The sequence below is a fragment of the Hypanus sabinus genome, chromosome 15 (assembly GCF_030144855.1).
Source record: "Hypanus sabinus isolate sHypSab1 chromosome 15, sHypSab1.hap1, whole genome shotgun sequence".
NCBI lineage: Eukaryota > Metazoa > Chordata > Chondrichthyes > Myliobatiformes > Dasyatidae > Hypanus > Hypanus sabinus.
Genome location: NC_082720.1, coordinates 34184739 through 34203306, shown reverse-complemented (window position 1 = coordinate 34203306; position 18568 = coordinate 34184739). Strand labels below are relative to the sequence as shown.

Below are 18568 nucleotides of genomic sequence, written 5' to 3'. Positions count from 1 at the left end.
GCTGCTGGTGAAGGAGACACCGGAATTGGCTGTGCATTGGCGAATTCCGTACTGTGCTGGGGGCTGGATCCTCCTGTTGCTGCAGCTCTCCAGTGTTTGCTCCCAGGAAGATAAGTTGGATTGCATTCGTCTGTGGTTGCACTTGTGTGAGGTGAGGAACTGCTGCAGCTTGTTCTTTCAGAAACATGGCTCCATGACAACATCCATGCATCATCAATCTACAGGCTTTTGGCTTTTATTAAGTGCTTATTTCAATAACTCATGGATTTTGGCTACATTAATTTTAATATTACCATTACTATTTGGTAACCATATTCTTCTGCTATCATAATTATATGTGCTGTGTGTGACTGCCCCACAGGAACACTGCTCTGTTTGGTTGCATTTCTGTGTATAGTTTCATCTCAACCAACAAACACAATAAAATAATTTGATACAAGTAGAGCTTGATCCATGCTTCCTCAAACATTGCAGAGTCTACCCTACAGGTATTTTATTTTTAGATGTTTAGAGTTCACAGAATGACCATCACATTCTACAATTCTAGACAACAGGCTCTAAAATGTCTTGAATCAAACTTTTCAACATACCTCACTCAATCTGGTAAAGTTTATTGCACGTGACTTGATAGAGGAACAGATGGCTTGCTGGATTATATCTGTCAGGCAATGTTCCAAAGAATCGTCAGGATGTGTCTATGTATAACCCATCAAATAGGAAGGGCCTTAGATATTTGCTAACCTACATAGTTAAAAGCTGCAGGACTGGCTCATTTATATTTCCTCTGGCCAATACAGATCCCTTCCTTTAGTTATTATTATTATTATTATTATTATTATTGAAAACAACATCTCTATTTTACCATTTCAAGAATATTGAAGAGGATACCTTGACTAGGATCAGAACAGTAGCTCCAAGAACAGAATGATTGAGACCAATCTTTTTTTTTACCAAGCAGCAAATCATAAAAGCAAGAGATTCTCTAGACGCTGGGAATCCTGTGCAATACATAAAATGCTGGAGGAACTCAGCAGGTCAGGTAGCATCCATGGAATGGAATGAACAGTTGACACCTTCGTCAGGTCTGGAAAGGTAGGCCTTTCTCAGTAGGCAGTGTTGCCAAACTTACAAGACAGAGGACCAAAGAATAGAATTGTTCTGCCAGTGTATTTAAAACCAACTCAAATTCCCTGATCTATTTTCAGATTCTAACTGTAATATTTTACTATCACCAATATATCAGAGAATTCATTATGAAATCTTAATGAAGAACAGTGAACTCCATACCATACCAAATTACTTAATCTGTTATTTTCATGAGGTTATCATCTTGTGCTCCAAGGCTTTTGTTTAAAATTAAGCATCCTAAATCAACATCTTCCCTTTGCCTGCAGTCCTCCAGGGTGCTGTGAGGAGGGACGCGTCTCAAATTGACCTACCTCTCTGCTTCTCCCACCAACTATCCATCTTCATTCCAGCCTCCTTCCATGAATAACAGCACTTCAACGTGACAGTGCTTTTGACTTTGTAAAGCCAGAAATCACAATTAAGCATGGCAGGGGATAGAAACCACAGCAACAGGACAATGGGTGGTAGGTGGAGAACAAGAGATATGGTATAAATAGGAAAACTAAAAGCAACAGCAGCAAGGGATAAGCTGGTAAAATGGTGGGACTGATGGGCTGAAATGTTTCTTTCTATGTTAGTAGTATTATGGGCAGTGAGGATGAACTCAGAGTCTGGATCAGTACATAAAATGATGTTGCCATTATAGTAACTTGGTTGCACAAGGGACAGGACGGGTAACTCAAAATTCTTGGGTTTCTGAGTTTTAGATGTGATAGACTGGGGTCGGGTAAAATGATAGGTAAAAGAGGTGCAGGGTTTGCACTACTAATAAGGAGGAATATCACAGCAGTACTCAGAGGACACATTGAAGGACTCATTCACTGAGACAATTTGGGTGGAATGCTGAAGTAAAAAAAGTGCAATTACTCTGATGGATTATATCATCGGCTTACCAGTAGCTGATGAGAGGTGGAGGAACAATTATATAGACAGATTATGGAATAGTGCAGAAACACTAGGGTTGCCATAGTGGGGGACATTAATATCCCCAGTATTAAAAAGAACTTCCTTAATACAAGATGTCGGGAGGTTTCTTCAGTGCATCCAAGATGGGTTCTTGAAACAACATGTGGGGACTCCAACTAGTAAAGAAAATGTACTGGACCTAGTTTTGGGAAAGAGCCTGGTAACGTGTGTGACAAACTTAACAGTGGATAAACATTTTGGGAATAGTGACCACAATTATGTTTTAATATAGTTATGACTGAGGATGAGGTAAGGTACTAAATTGGAGAGGGCAAATTATGACAGGATAAAACGGGCAGCTGCTATTAGACAAATCCATGTTGGATATGTGGAAGTTGTTTAAAGACCAGCTGAGCAGGGCTCAGGATTTGCAAGGACAAGCCTGGTAAAGTAAGGGAACCTCAGATGACCTGAAGAGTTCTAAATTTAGTCTGGAAGAAAATGATAAGGTTTAAGTTGCTAAAATCCGACACTGCTCTGGTGGAATATAAAGATAGCAGGAAAGTGCTCAAGCAGGTGATTAGGAAGGCTAATGTAAGCCATGAAATGTCCTTCGGTAACAGGATCAAGGGGAATTCCAAGGCACTTTACACTTGCATAAAATAAAAGAGGACAACTAAGCAGAAGATGGGTCCACTCAAGGATAAAGGAGGGAGTTTATTCTTGGGAGTCATTAAATGGCAGTAGCTCTATACAAATATTTTGCTTCAGTCCTCAACTAGGAGGAAGATTTGGAGATAAGTGAAGTCCGAGTGGGAAAAGTCAATGTACTGGAAACACTGAGATCAAGGATGACGTAGTGGGGTCTTCTGAAAAGCATTAAGGTAGATGACCCAAAGGCTGATGGTATATATCATAGAACATTAAAAAAAAAGGAAGTGAAGATATTGCTGGAGCTCTGACAAAGACCTTTGTGTCCTCATTAACAGGTGCCAACCTGGACAGTAGCAAATAAGACCACAAGATACAAAAGCAGAATTAGGCATTTGGCCCAGAGTCTACTCTGCTACTTCATCATGGCTGATTTAGTTTTCATTAAACCCCAATCTCCTGCCTTTTCCTTGTATCCCTTCATGCCCTGACCAATCAAGAATCTTTTAACCTCTGCCTTAATATACATAAAGACTTGGCCTCCACAGCTGCTGTGGCAAAGAATTCCACAGATACACAACTCTCTGACTAAAGAAATTCCTCAATTTGTTCTAAAAGGACGCTCCTCTGTTCTAAGGCTGTGTCCTCTGGTCTTAAGACTCTTCCATTATGAGAAACATTCCGTTCACATCCACTCTTTCAAGGCCTTTCACCATTTGATAGGTTTCAATGAGGTTACCCCCCATTCTGAATTCTAGTGAATACAGGCCCAGAGCCATCAAACACTTCATTTGACAAGCCATTCAATCCTGGAATCGTTTTTGTGAACCTCCTTTGAACTCTTTTCAGTTTCAGCACTCTTTTCTAAGAGTTCGAAATTGCTCACAATACTCCAAGTGAGGCCTTGCCAGTGTTTTATAAAGTCTCAACATTACACCCTTGTACTAGTCCTCTCAAAATGAATATGAACATTCCTCACATCAGACTCAACCTGCAAAGTAACCTTTAGGGAATCCTGTACAAGGACCAAGTCCCTTTGCACCTTTTTTTTTGTCTTTTATCTCCATTTCTTTTCTTATTCTCCTAATCCAAGTCCTTCTATAGCCTCTCTACTTCCTCAAAACTATCTATCCCTCCATCTATCTTCATACTGTCTGTAAACCTTGTAACAAACCCATCAATTCCATATAACGCAAAAAGAATCGGTCCCAACACTGAATCCTGAGGAATACCAGCAGTCGCTGGCAGCCAGTCAGAAAGGCTCTCTTTATTCCCACTCTTGGCCAATCAGCCTTGCTTTATCCATGCGAGAATCTTTCCTGTATTACCAAAGGCTTTTAACTTGGTAAGCAGCCTTATGTGTGGAACTTTGTCAGAGGCCTTCTGAAAATCCATCAACCGATTCTCCTTTGTCTATCTGTTTGTAATTTCTTCAAAGAATTCCAACAGATGTGTTAGGCAAGATTTTCCCTTGAGGAAAACATGCTGACTCAAGCCTATTTTATCATGTGTCTCCAAGTACCTGTTTGGCGGTCTGTATACAACTCCCATCAGGGTCTTTTTACCCTTGCAGTTATTTAGCTCTGTCCACAATGATTCAACATCTTCCAATCCCATGTCACCTCTTTCTAATGATTTGATTTCATTTTTTTTAATCAAGAGAGGAACACCGCCCCCTCTGCCTTCCTGCCTGTCCTTTTAATACAATGTGGAGTATTCTTGGACATTAAGCTCCCAGCTATAATTTTCTTTCAGCCATGATTCAGTGCAGGTACAGTTGGCATAACTCTGTGCAGGGCAGGTTATGCCTAATTTGATTAGGGTAACATAGTGGATGTTATCTACACAGACTTTAGAAAGGTTTTGGATAAGATCTCTCAAAGTAGGTTGATTCAGAAGATAAAGATACATGGGATCCAGAGTGAACTGCAGGTATAGATTCAGAGCTAGCTTACTTATGGAATTCAGTGAGAAGGAGGTGGAAGGTTATTATTCTGGCTAGGTCCTCGTGACCAGTGGTATTCCTCAAGTATCTATGCTGGGACCTCTTTCGTTTGCAAAATATATATCAATGATTTGGATGAAAATGTAGATGGGTGGATTAGCAACTTTGCAAGTGACACCAAAACTATTGGTGCTGTGCACAGTGTAAATGATTTTCAAGAATATATAAACTGCTGCTACATTTCTGAAAAAACATTTCTAATTTTGAAGTGCCATTTGAACCTCAATTAATACTAATGCAATTATTTTTAGAAGTGATATATGACACCATATTATTCAATTCTTTCATAAGGAAAGGCTAGGATTTTTCATCAGCTAACATGTACAATGACTTTCATAACCATATTAGTAACACTGAGAATACTGAGAACCTACCATGTGGTAGCATTATACTTGCACCATCAATGATTGCCTGAGCAAGTTCATGATCATTGCTTTCAAAAGCATGTGCTGCAGCCTTGAGGGCATCCCATATCTCCTTCCGACCTTCAAAAGCAGGTGCTGTGTCCCAAAATTCATCTCTCTTACTACGCAGCTGTCCATCTGTCATTGGATAATCACTTTTCCATTTTGGCTTCTCTTTTTTTAGCGGCTGATTGCGACCCAAAGCCACTACAACAAAAATGCAAAAAAAAAATCAGCCAATACTTCATACAATTGACATGCAAAGTAATATAATACATTTCAAAAGAAACATACAAGATTAGCCTTGAAGACTGGCAAACGATACAGCAGGATATAGATCCGTTGCAGATATCAACTGAAAAAATGTAGTTTAACCTGCCCGAATGTGAATGTTGCACTTTGGGAGATCAAATGCAAAGGGACAGTACACTGTTAGTGGCTTGATCTCAACAGTGTTGATGTCCAGAAGAATCATGGGGTCCAAGTCCATTGCTCCCTGAAAGTGTTAGGCAGGTTGATAGAGTGGTAAAGGCAACATATGGCACACTTACCTTTATTAATCAAGGAACTGAGTTCAGAAGTTGGGAAGTTATGTTGCAGTTAAAATAGACCACATCTGGAGTACAGTTCTGGTTTCCCCATTACAAGGATGTAGAGGGTGAAGAAGAGGTCTAACAAGATTTGAGGGCTTGCACTGTAAGGTGTTTGGACAAACTTGGATTGTTTTCTCTGGTGCAGCAAAGTTGAGGGGAGATCTGATTAGGTTATAGATATGGATAGGGAGCCAACATCTGTCCCCAAGGGTTGAAAAGTCTAATACCAAAGGGCATGCATTTAAAGTGAGGGGGTAAGTTCAAGGGAGATGTACAGAGCAAGCTTTTTAGATATTTTTAAAAAACACCGTATGGCGGGTGCCTGGAATGCACTGCCTGGGATTGTGGTAGAGGCACATACAATAGAGGCATTCATGAAGCTGTTAGTTAGGCACATCAGTGTGAAGGAAACAGAAGTCTATGGACAATGTTAGGTAGAAGGAACAAGTTACGTTGGATATTTGATTATTAATTTAATTTCAGCATTACATTGCTGGCCTAAGGGCCTGTTCCTGCACTGTATTATGTCCTATATTCTAAGATACAATTTCTAGATCTTCGAACATTTGAAGGGTACGGGTAAGGGTAAGGGTACGGGTTAGGGTCCCTTGTCCACTTGCTCCCCCCATACCTTCCCACCGATCTCCCTCCTGGCACTTATCCTTGCAAGTGGAACAAGTGCTACACCTGCCCTTACACTTCCTCCCTCACCACCATTCAGGGCCCCAGACAGTCCTTCCAGGTGAGGCGACACTTCACCTGTGAGACGGCTGGTGTGGTATACTGTGTCCGGTGCTCCCGGTGTGGTCGTTTATATATTCGTGAGACCTGACGCAGACTGGGAGACCATTTCGCTGAACACCTGCACTCGATCCGCCAGAGAAAGCAGGATCTCCCAGTGGCGACAAGTTTTAATTCCACGTCCCATTCCCATTCAGATATGTCTATCCATGGCCTCCTCTACTATCAAGATGAAGCCACACTCAGGTTGGAGGAACAACACCTTATATACCAGCTGGGTAGCCTCCAACCTGATGGCATGAACATTGACTTCTCTAACTTCCGTTAATGTCCCTCCATCCCAGTGTAGCAAAATATGTAGATAGGACAAGAGAGAGAGGTACGTCATTGGGGAAGTAAGGAGAGGTAGCTAAAATAAGGTGCCAGGCCACACGTGGAGACCACAAGGAAAAGGGAACCTACAACCACAAGACAATGTGCTTGGCAAAATATTTTAAGGATACCCATTTCAAGTGTCCTGAAGTACGTCAGTATTCATTTTAGGTATTAGAATTTAGCAAAGGTTAAAGTGTGAGTATTTCACCTGCTTAGCTATGCAATAGCCAATCAATTGATGAATTCGAATCGGTAACCATATTTGTGAATGTAGTACCCTGCTTTTGGGTATAAGTATGACCTTTGTAAACCGACAAATTGGGAGTTGGCTACCTTACGCCCGAAGTGTGTGGGGCTGCGAACTCCTCTCTGAATAAAAACCGTTTCAGAGGTAATTTCGTGTCTCTGGTGTTTTTCCTCAACTGAGCAGGTAACAGTTACAGGTCGACACCTCCTTCCCCCAACCCTGACATATTTTGTTGTTTGCCTGTTCTCCATTTCCCTCTGGTGTTCCCCCCCCTTTCTTTCTCCTGAGGCCTCCAGTCCCATGATCCTTTCCCTTCTCCAGCTCTGTGTCACTTTCGTCAATCACCTTTCCAGCTCTTAGCTTCATCCCACCCCCTCCGGTCTTCTCCTATCATTTCGCATTTCCCCCTCCCCCCCACTACTTTCAAATCTCTTATTATCTTTCCTTTCAGTTAGTCCTGACGAAGGGTCTCAGCCCGAAACGTCGACAGTGCTTCTCCGTATAGATGCTGCCTGGTCTGCTGCATTCCACCAGCATTTTGTGTGTGTTGCTTGAACTTCAAGCATCTGCAGATTTCCTCGATGTGTTACCACAATAGTGTACAGAACAGGAGTGTACATGTCAAACCTTGAAGTGGATGGGTTATAGCAGCAGACCAAACACATTCAGTGGCCACTTTATTAGGTACCTCCTGTAGTCACGGAGTGTATCTGATAACCAGTCCTCCATCACCCTCAGTGCAAGAGAATTTCTGAGATTTCAATTCTCATTAGAAATTACAATGTCCCTCAATTTTAAGTGACAGGCCTCTTACTTTGTAGTTATGTTTCCTTGCTTGTGCCTTTCCCCAGTATGAAGCAACAGGCATCAGTCCAAAAACTGTAAAATCGATTTCATTCACATTGTGTTAACTGGATGACTAACAACAGCATAAATACAAACATCATTCCAATACCCAAGGATTTTGCAACTTCATACTGCTGTTCCAATCGACATTAATTAATAAAGTTCAAAGTAAGTTATTTATCGGAGTACATATATGCCACCATATATAAACCTAAGTTTCATTTTGTTGCAGGTATTTATAGTAAATAAACAATAGAATCAATAAAAAGCCACACACTAGTACAAACAACCAATGTGCAAAAGACAGCAAATAGTGCAACTACAAAAAGGAACAAAACAATAACAATAACAAGTAAGCAAGCAATCAATACCAAAAACATGAGATGAAGAATTCTTGAAGGTGAGTTCATAGGTTGTGGGAACAGTTCAGTGTTCGGGTAAGAAAATTTAAGTTACTCCCTCTGATTCAAGAGCCTGATGATTGAGGGATAATAACTGTTCCAGGTGAGTGAGAGTCCTGAGACTCCTGTACCTCCTATCTGATGGCAGAAGGGCAACGAGAGCATGCCTGGATGGTGAGGGTCCTGATAAAGAGCCTAAAAAGTTGACTGTTTATTCCTTTCCATTGATTATGCTTGACCTGCTGAGTTTCTCCAGCATTTTGCGTGTATTGCCTCAGATTCTCTCACGTTGGTGGGCGTCCTTGATGATAGATGCTTCTTTCTGGTGACAACTCTCCATATAGATGTGCTCAGTGGTGGGAAAGAATTTAGCTGAGATGGACTGGTTGTATCCACTACTTTTTGTAGGCTTTTCCATTCAAGGGCATTAGTGTTTCCATACCAGGCTGTAATGCAATCCATTAACATACAGCGCTCTCCACCACACATCTATGGAAGTTTGTCAAAGTTTTACATGACATGCCACATCTTCGCAATCTTCTGAGAAAGTAGAGGCGCTGCCGTGCTTTCTTTGTAATTGTACTTAGATGGTGGACCAGGACTGATCCTCCAAAATGATAACCTGAGTTGTTGACCCTCTTCTCCTCTGATCCTGATGAAAACCTGGTCATGGACCTCCAGTTTGCTCTTCTGCTCTTTAGCCTTTGCCTGTATGCAGGTAGGAGGTTGTCAGCCAGATGATCAGATTTCCCAAAATGTGTTCTAGGAGTGAAATGGTAGGCATCCCTTATGGCGGTACAACAGTGGTAAAGTGTTGAGACTCATGGTACTGCAGGTGATATGCTGATGAAAATTAGGCAGAGATTTCTTCAAGTAAGCTTGAACGAATTCCCTGGCCATGATTTAAATGGCATCAGGGCAGGCTGTTACCTGTTTGCTAATGGCAGCACTTAATACATTGAGTGCTTGTTTAACATCGGCCTTTGGCAATATGTAAACTGTTTTCAGGATAATAAGAGAATTAACAGGATGAAATGAGATTGGACCTGGGAAATAAAGAGAAAATATAAGCTGGTTCTTGCTTCCTGCTTAGTGGTCAAACAGTACCCACAAACACTTACTGTAGATGCTTTCATTATTACAAATCCATCTTCAATAATGACAGCCTTAGATTCCATTAGCACCACTAATCTGTTTTGAGTGAACTTGACGTTGTGGAAAAGGTAAAAAGCCCAAAGATTCACAAATGTCTCGAGTGGAGAAATTTCTCATCACAATCCTAATGTGTCTATTCCTTATTCTGTAGTGTCCCTTCAGAATTTTGTAAGCTTAAATGAGATCTACTTATGAATTCTTGCAGAAATGTACACTTTTTTTAAAATAAGGAGATGAAAACTATATACAACATTTCAAGTGCAGTCTCACTGAGACACTACTTAGGCCCTCTCCTCACTACCACCACTGGTTTCAGAAGCCTTAGGTCCCACATCACCAGGTTCAGGAACAGTTATTACCCTACAACTATCAGGCTCCTGAACCAGTGTGAATAATTTCATTCACCACTATTCTAAGCAGATTCTATAGCTTTCCAAGACACTCTACAACTCATGAATGCTGAGTTCCTCTAGCATTTTGTGTGTGTTGTTTGGATTTCCAGCATCCGCAGGTTTTCTCATTTTTATTTTATTTGCATAGTTTGTCTTTTGTACATTGATTGTTGTCAGTCTTTATGTAAAGCTTTTCATAAAGTTCTATTGTATTTTTTTCCTACAAATGCCTGTGAGATCGGTGGACTGGACTACAGCCTATACAAATCTGGATGAGTATGCCACAGTTGTTACCGATTTCTTTAAAACCTGTGTGGATGAGTGTGTGTCTACGAGAACTTGCTGTACATTCCCAAACCAAAAGCTGTGGATGAACCAGGAAGTACACTGCCTGCTGAGGGCGATGTCTGTGGCAATTATGTCTGGTGACTCAGGTCTGCAGAAGAAAACCAGGCATGACTTGAAAAGGGCTATTTCAAGAGTGAAGAGACAACTCTAAGCAACATGGATGCACGTCAACTCTGGCAGGGTTTGCAAGACATTGCTTCTTACAAAGCAAAACTTAATAGCTTGAATGGTAGTGATGCTTCACTACCAGATGACCTCAACACATTCTATGTCTGATTTGAAGGGAAGAATATAACTCCAGAAGTAAAGATCTACACCTGCTACAGCCAGTGACTGTCAGCAAATAATCTGTCTTGGATGCCGATGTTAGCCGAACCCTCACAAGGCAGCAGGCTCCAATGGAGTACCTGGCAAGGCTCTGAAAACTTGTGCTAACCAACTGGCAGGAGTATTCAAGGACGTTTTCAACCTCTCACTGCAATGGGTGGAAGTTCCCACCTGTTTCAAAAAGGCAACAATTATACTATTGCCTAAGAAGAGTAGTGTGAGCTACCTTAATGATTATTGCCCTGTAGCACTCATATCTTCAATGATGAAATGCTTTGAAAGGTTGGTCATGGCTAGAATGAACTCCTGTCTCAGAAAGAACCTGGACCCGCTACAATTTGCCTATTGTCACAACAGGTCTATGGCAGACACCATCTCAGTGGTTCTTTACATGGTCTTAGATTCCCTGGACAATGCAAACACCTGCCAATTTTGGTAAGCTAATGAACCTGGGTCTCTGTAACTCCCTCTGCATTTGGATCCTCGACTTCCTAACCGGAAGACCAATCTGTGAGGATTGGTGATAATATCTCATCTTCACCGATGATCAACACTGGCGCACCCCAAAGGTGTGTGCTTAGTCCACTGCTAAATTTGCTCTATGCCCATGACCGTGTGACTAGAAATAGGTCAAATTCCATCCTGGAGATACAGGGTGTACAGGAGCTACATATACCATCTAGTTGAATGGTGTTACAGCAACAACCTTACACTAAATGTCAGTGAAATGAAAGAACTGATTTTGGACTTTAAGACAAGGGAACACAAACCAATCCTTATAGAGGGACCAGAAGTGGAGAGAGAGAAAGAGAGAGCAACTTTACGTTCCTAAGTGTTAAGATCTCGGAGGATCTAACCTAGTCCCACCATACTGATGCAGTTATAAAGAAGGCAAGACAGCAGCTATATTTCATTAGGAGTTTGAAGAGATTTGGTTTGTCAACTAAAACACTCAAAACTTCTGTAGATGTACCATGGAGCATACAGGTATCCCTTGCTTTTCGAAAGTTCACTTTACGCCACTTTGCTTTTATGAAAGACCTACATCAGTACTTGTTTTCGCTAACCGAAAAAAATCTGAAGAGGATTTTCACTTTTACGAAAAACTGCAAAAAAACGAAAATAGCATTCGCCGTTTGTTTTGCAGCGAGCCGTTATAGAGGCAGTGTGTACCCCGAGTAGCGAGAGTGGCGCCGCCTAGCCCTTTCCCCAGGAACTACACTCAGCATCTTAGCATCAAGCCGCCATAGCTTTGAACTGTGTCTGTGAGCATCTGTGCTTTATCTCGATTTATTTTGTTCATCCGTCAGCAAGATGTGTCCTAAGGTATCAGAAAAGCCTAAGAGAGCTCATAAGGGTGATACGCTTAGCGTAAAAGTGGATGTGATTAAGAGTTTTGATTGTGGTGAACGAAATAAAGACATTGCGCATGCGTTGAACTTGCCTGCGTCTACCATTTGTACTATTTACACGCAGAAAGAAAGAATCTTGAAAGCTGCCGATGTTACTATTGGTTCTGCTAGTAGCAAAGTGGTTTCTTTTAGTCGGCATCCAGTAATGGATAACATGGAAAGTCTATTGCTTAAGTGGATTGATGGGTGTACAAAGGTCATTTTTGGATCTGGGAATGCTCAAAAATTTTTCCCATATAAATTAATAGTAAATGCTTCTTCGCTTTACGCCATTTTGGCTTACAAGAAGTTTCATAGGAATGCTCTACTTTCGGATAGCGGGGGAAATCTGTATTCTCACATGTTGCATCCCTGTCTGGTATGGGGAGACTACTGCATAATACCGTAAGCTACAGAAAGTTATAAAATTAATCAGCTCCATCTTGAATACTAGCCTCTGCGGTATCAAAGACATCTTCAAAGAACATTGCTGCAGAAAGACAACATCGAGTATTAAGGACCCCCATCACCCAGGACATGCCCTCTTCTCATTGGTACTCAGCAATTCAGGAACAGCTTCTTCTCCTTCTCTTCCATACAATTCCGAAATGGACATTGAACACGCGAACACTATCACTACCTCACTTATTAAAAAAAAAATTATTTCTGTTTTTGAACTTTTTAAATCTATTTAATATACATACAGTGGCATGCAAAAGTTTGGGCACCCCAGTCAAAATTTCTGTTACTGTGAATAGCTAAGCGAGTAAAAGATGACCTGATTTCCAAAAGGTATAAAGTTAAAGATGACACATTTCTTTAATATTTTAAGCAAGATTACTTTTTTATTTGTGCGGTATTACACCTAGGTCATTTCAAACAACACTATCCATTCTCTCACCTTTCTAAAGAAAAACTCTGGTTTTGTGTTTTGTACGCTAAACTGAGTAACTTCACACTTTGCTGCTTAATCGACCACATTTTAAACCCATTTACACAACTTGTCCAAATGTTCTTGGAATCTTTTACATCCTTCTCACTCACAAGCCCAGCTGAAAATAAGTAATTTGGTAGTTCCTCCATTGATATAGACCACAAAAAGCTGGTACCCAAGCATCAATCCTTGTGGTTTTCCACTTATCATAAGTTGGCAGTACAACACTAATTTAACACTATTCTCTGCTTTTTTTCAGATAAGCAATTCTTAATTCTCAAATTTATTACTCACAATCATGCGGATTTTAATTTTGCTGACTTTCTGAGAACTTATCCAGTCTTTAGAAAATCTAAATGTACCACATCCACTGGTTCCTCTTATCTGCGAGTTACTTCATCAAATAATACATTCGTCAGACATCATCTGATTAAATTTTCTTATATAAGATTCCGAGAACTTTTTAGAACTTCATGATCCATTTAAAGTGCCATAACAAACTGACTATGAATCACTTTAAAATGATTGTGATCAACACAGTATTATTAAGTTACAATTAATCTCATGATCCATTACCACGCAAAGGAGATTTTAAGTTTGCTTTCAGACAGGAGGAAATATCAAACATATTTGCTCATCTATTGATAAGTGTAGAATAATAAGAAAAATTGATTCAAAACTCACTCGACTTCAATTAAAACTTTTCTTACATAAAAACAAAAACAGAAATATTGCAGAAAGTTATTCCCATACTTCTATAAAATAGATTTAAAAAAACAATGAACTATAAAGCTAAACATGATTCTGAATTTGACTATCCCGAGAACATAGATAACAGGACAAAAAAAAGTGGTGATTCACATCAACATTTGAAAACAGGCAATGCTGGTGAAAGACGTCTCATGAAGAGAGAATATTTAGTCCCATTGACTTCAGGATATTCCAAAGCACCTTACAACAAATAAGTACCATTTTGACAAAATATTTATTGAGTTAGAGTCATACCCCTTTCATTCCACTATGTTCACCCTGACTTTTCTGCCTATTCACACTAATCACATTTGCTTGCACTAAATCTTGTTTATTTAAACATCTGCCTAAATGCCTCTAGTAGGTGTAAGAATTCCATCTGGAAAGGTAAGGAAAATGGAGATATTAATAACAAGTTCAAAGAATTAGCCTATAATAAGTTTGGGTATTTATAAAATGAAAGGAAATTAGTCTACATCAAGCTACTCAATGACATTCTTCAGATAATTAAAGGAAAATTATTAGTGACTGCATAATTTTTCTAATCTCAAATGTCACTAACACTCTGCTAAAATCCAATGTCAATTCAATTGACTGAAAGCTTTCCACTTTTGAGCAAGCAGTTCTCAAATCAATAAATAGAAGCCATTATGCTTCTGTGTGCCACTTATTTAACTCATTAAGTTACCAATACTCCCAGTGTTTCCTTCCCCACTAATCCACCCCAAGTGTCTGTTTGTTCACTTTTTTCATCCCTACCTCATGTTACCTTGACTCATCACCTTCCCCTATCAAGGTCCATTTGCCTATTATCTCTCCCTCCCTCATCTGGTTCCACTTATCACACATCAGCATCTGCCTCACTCCTCCCTTCCCCCACCCATTACTTTTCACTCATCTGAAACCAGCTTCTATCTATATCAACATTATTCCTATTCCACCAGACTCTATCCATCATCCTAAACACCTTCCAGCTTCTCCCTCAGTCTCCTTTCCACTCCTATAATGGCCATCCCTGTCAATGCTCTCAGTCCTAATGTGGTGTCTCAACCTGAAATATTGACCTCTTTGCATCCATAATTTCTCCACAAGTTTAATTTTTGCTCCAGGTTTCAGTATTTGTAGTTCTCGTGCCTCTAGGTTATATATACAACTAAAATAACATTTCACCCAGTTCTAAAAGCTGATTTAAAACTGTTTCATTTGCTATTCCAAGTCGGTAAAATTGATTGCTACCTGCTAAAATGCAGTTTTCAGTATGTCATACAATATTCTCTCCTTCCCAAACCCTCTTCTCTGTTTAGTATGATAAAATGTTTAACTAACTTCCACCGCCCCCCCCCCCCCCCCCCACAAAACAGCATTTTAGTATGAGAATTGCCAATTACAACAAAGAACTTGAATTTGGCAGTTTCAACAGTCTACTTTTCCCCACTCTCAACCATGTTTATGGCAAATGGGATTTGATTATGTTCCTAATTTCATGTGAGTACATTTGTGCTGGCAGGAGCAGCTGTGTACAGCGATCTATTACTGCATTTTACAGTTATGCATAAACTTTGTTTTTTTGTCATTTATCTGTCAAATATTGGAAATTAAAAAACTAACCCAATTCAAATTTGTTAATAGCTTCAAACCTAAATGTGGAAAGTAATGCATGATATCCCCCCCCCCCCCCCCCCAAGGGCAAGGGGTATTACTGGTCACTGTAATTAGATTCTAGTTCCTGAGGAGAACTTTTGCAATGAACTGCTTCCAAGGCATTGACCCTGATGCACTTGCCTCCACTCAGAGGTTGAAGGTAGTGAAAAGTTACATACCTGTACATGACATTTTTCCTCATGTCAGATAAGGTAACCCATTACCCCATGAAAACCATTCTGATCAATATTTATTTTATTTTTTTTTATAAATCATTAATTTCTACTACATAAAACAAATGCCGCTACAAGTTTTTTTTGTAATTTTTTTTGAAGTTCATCAAAATTTTCTATAAGATGTATTTCAGATATTGTACATATATATCATAGTCATATGCCACAAATTTCCACATAATATTTATCTGAGGTATAGACTTATAAAAAAGAAAGGAAAGAAAGAACAAGCGAAAGGAGAAAAATATTTACAAGTAGGGAGTGATCTTTTTTTTAACAACATATTCATTGATTTATGAGAATAAAATCAGGCCTATGAGGTGCTATGCAGTTAAACTGTTTTCCCCAGTATGAATCAAATTGTTCCAACTTATGATTAACAGATGCTGTTATTGTCTCCATTTTGTAAATGTCCATTGTAATTTTCATCCATGCACTTAAGGTTGGGCTCTCCTGTGATAACCATTTCCTAATAAGAGTCTTTTTACCAGCCAACAGTATATTCATTAAATATTTATCTCTTTTCAACCATTCTTGAGGTATATGCCCAAAATATATGGTCTTACTTTCTAAGGGTATTTCACATTTAAAAATGTCTTGTAGGGTACTGTGTATCCCACTCCAATAGTCTTTGATAACGGGGCATTCTCAGAAAATATGATAATGGTTTGCATTTTGATTTCCACAATTTCTCCAGCAAACAGGGAGATAACTATCATAATGGGATTTCTGAGAGGGTGTAATAAAATATCTTATCCATTGGAAATCCCTCCATTTCTGTGAACTGGTACACTTCCATTAATACCTCCATACTATTGTCCATTCTTCCTCAGATATAATTATCCCTCCTTCCTTCTCCCATTTTGTCTTAATGTATGAAGTCGAATGTGTTTTAAGATTTGACAACCCCATATATATACTTGAAATGATTCTACTACCATTATCTGAATTATATGCTTTTCTAAATAGCTCTATCAAGCATGTACTTGCCTTGGTTACATTTTTAAGCGTCTTATTAACATATTGTCACATCTGTAAATACTGATAAAAATCTAGTTTTTCTAATATGTGTTTCTCTTTAAGCATTTCAAAACTGACCAGTGTTCCTTCTTTCATTATATTGCAAAGAACTGTTATTCTTTTAGCTGTCCAGTCCTTAAAACTAGCGTCCAGTTTATTTACCGTAAAATCTGAATCATATGCACACCATTTAAGAAATGCAATATCTCCCTCTAGTTTATATTCTTTTATAATAGTTTTCCATATTTTAATAGTCCATTTCACCCATGGGTTATCAATAGTATTTATGTACCTTTGTAGGTTGTTATCAGCCAAAATTGCCTGTATGGGGATGGGAAGTACCTGCTCCTCCATGTTTTTCCATTGAGCGTCATATGATGGGTTGCACCAACATATCACTGGTCTCAACTGTGCTGCAAAATAATAATCCCCAAGAGAAGGTAGGCCCCATCCCCCCGAGAAGGTAGGCCCCATCCCCCCTTTTCCTTGACTAATTGCAAAGTTTTGAGATGAACTCTAGGCCTTTTACCTTGCAAAATATATCTTGATAACATTCTGTTCCATTCGTTGAATTGATTTTGATTAATCTCTATTGGCAGGGTTTGAAAGCGATATAACAGTCTGGGCAGTATATTCATTTTAATAGGTTCAATCCTTGAACTGAAACTTAAAAAAAAAGTATTAGGTTCCATCTTGTTATATCTTCCTTAATTTTTTTTATATATATAGGCTGATAATTACATTCTGATAATTTTGCCAGGTCTTTTGGAATAATGCCCAAATATCTGAAAGACTCTGTTTGCCATGCCCAGGGATATCTACTTTCAATTTCTCTTGGTGGGCTATGGTTATATGAAAGTAATTGGGTTTTATCTATGTTGAGCTTGTATCCTGATAATTGACCATATTGTTCAAAGGATTGCATCAAGTTAGGTAGAGTATGTTGGTTGCCCTTGAAAGATCAAAATGTCATCCGCATAACAAGCCAATTTATGCTCTGTCCCTTTAATAGTAATTCCCGATATCTTCATTTTGTCTGATGTATTGAGCTAATGGTTCCAGATATAACGTGAAGAATAGCAGTGATCATGCACAACCCTGTCTCTTGCCCCTTTCTAAGATAAGACTAGTTGATAAGTATCCATTGATTTTAATCCTAGCAGTAGGGTTGTCATATAGTGGCTGTATAGTGTTAATAATTGTGTCATGGAAACCAAACCTATGTAAAAATGCATTTCAGCATCCACGCTTATCACTATTGTTTTGATATTTTTTGTATATGATCCATAATGTGAAGTGCCCTTTGTATATTGTCTTGTGTTTGGCATTGTTGTATAAAACCTGCCTGATTGATATGTATCAGTATGGGTAGAAACTCTACTAATCGTTTGGCCAGGACGGAGGTAAATAATCTAATAATCTACATTAAGAACAGATATTGGTCTAAATGACCCACATTCCATTTTATCCTTGCCTTCTTTCGGTATAGCTGAGATTATTGCTTCCTTCCAGCTGGGTGGCATTTGTGCCTTTTTTAGGGCCCAGTTCAGAGTGGGGAGTAAGACTAGAATTAACTTATTTTCAAATTCTTTGTACCGCTCTGCCATATACCCATCTGATCCTGGTGATGCCATATACCCATCTGATCCTGATCCTGGTAATTTAAGCCTACTAATTGCAGCTTTTAGTTCAACTTCAGTTATGTCAGCAGTCATCATTCTATTTTGTTCTTTGCTTAAAGTGGGTAACTCTAGAGAATTCAGGAAGTTGTCAATTTGGGTTATGCTTCCCCCTGGAACTTTGGAATATAGGGTTTTGTAAAACACTTCAAAAGCTTCTTGAATTTCACTGAGCTTAATTTTTATCATTTTTTTTCTTGGATTCCTAATTCTATGAATTGTATTTTCTGCTATTTTTTTTTCCAGTTTCCATGCCAGTATTTTCATAGACTTAGATCCACTTTCATAAAGTCTCTGTTTCAGAAAGATTAATTTTTTTCCTGATTTCTTGCATAGCCAAACTATTAATTTCATTCCTAATTTTTAAAATTTCCTCTAATGTATCCTGTGCCAAATTCAAT

The 18568-nt window shown here is 39.1% G+C and overlaps 1 protein-coding gene across 1 annotated transcript in view; it reads right to left on the bottom strand.

The window, feature by feature from the left end:
* The window catches only part of ubtd2 (ubiquitin domain containing 2), a 72833-nt gene that overhangs the window by 17789 nt on the left and 36476 nt on the right, over positions 1–18568 (bottom strand). Inside the window, exon 2 of the mRNA XM_059990194.1 lies at positions 5065–5301. Within this exon, the coding sequence (XP_059846177.1) occupies positions 5065–5301 (237 nt within the window). The remainder of the gene's footprint in view (positions 1–5064; positions 5302–18568) is intronic.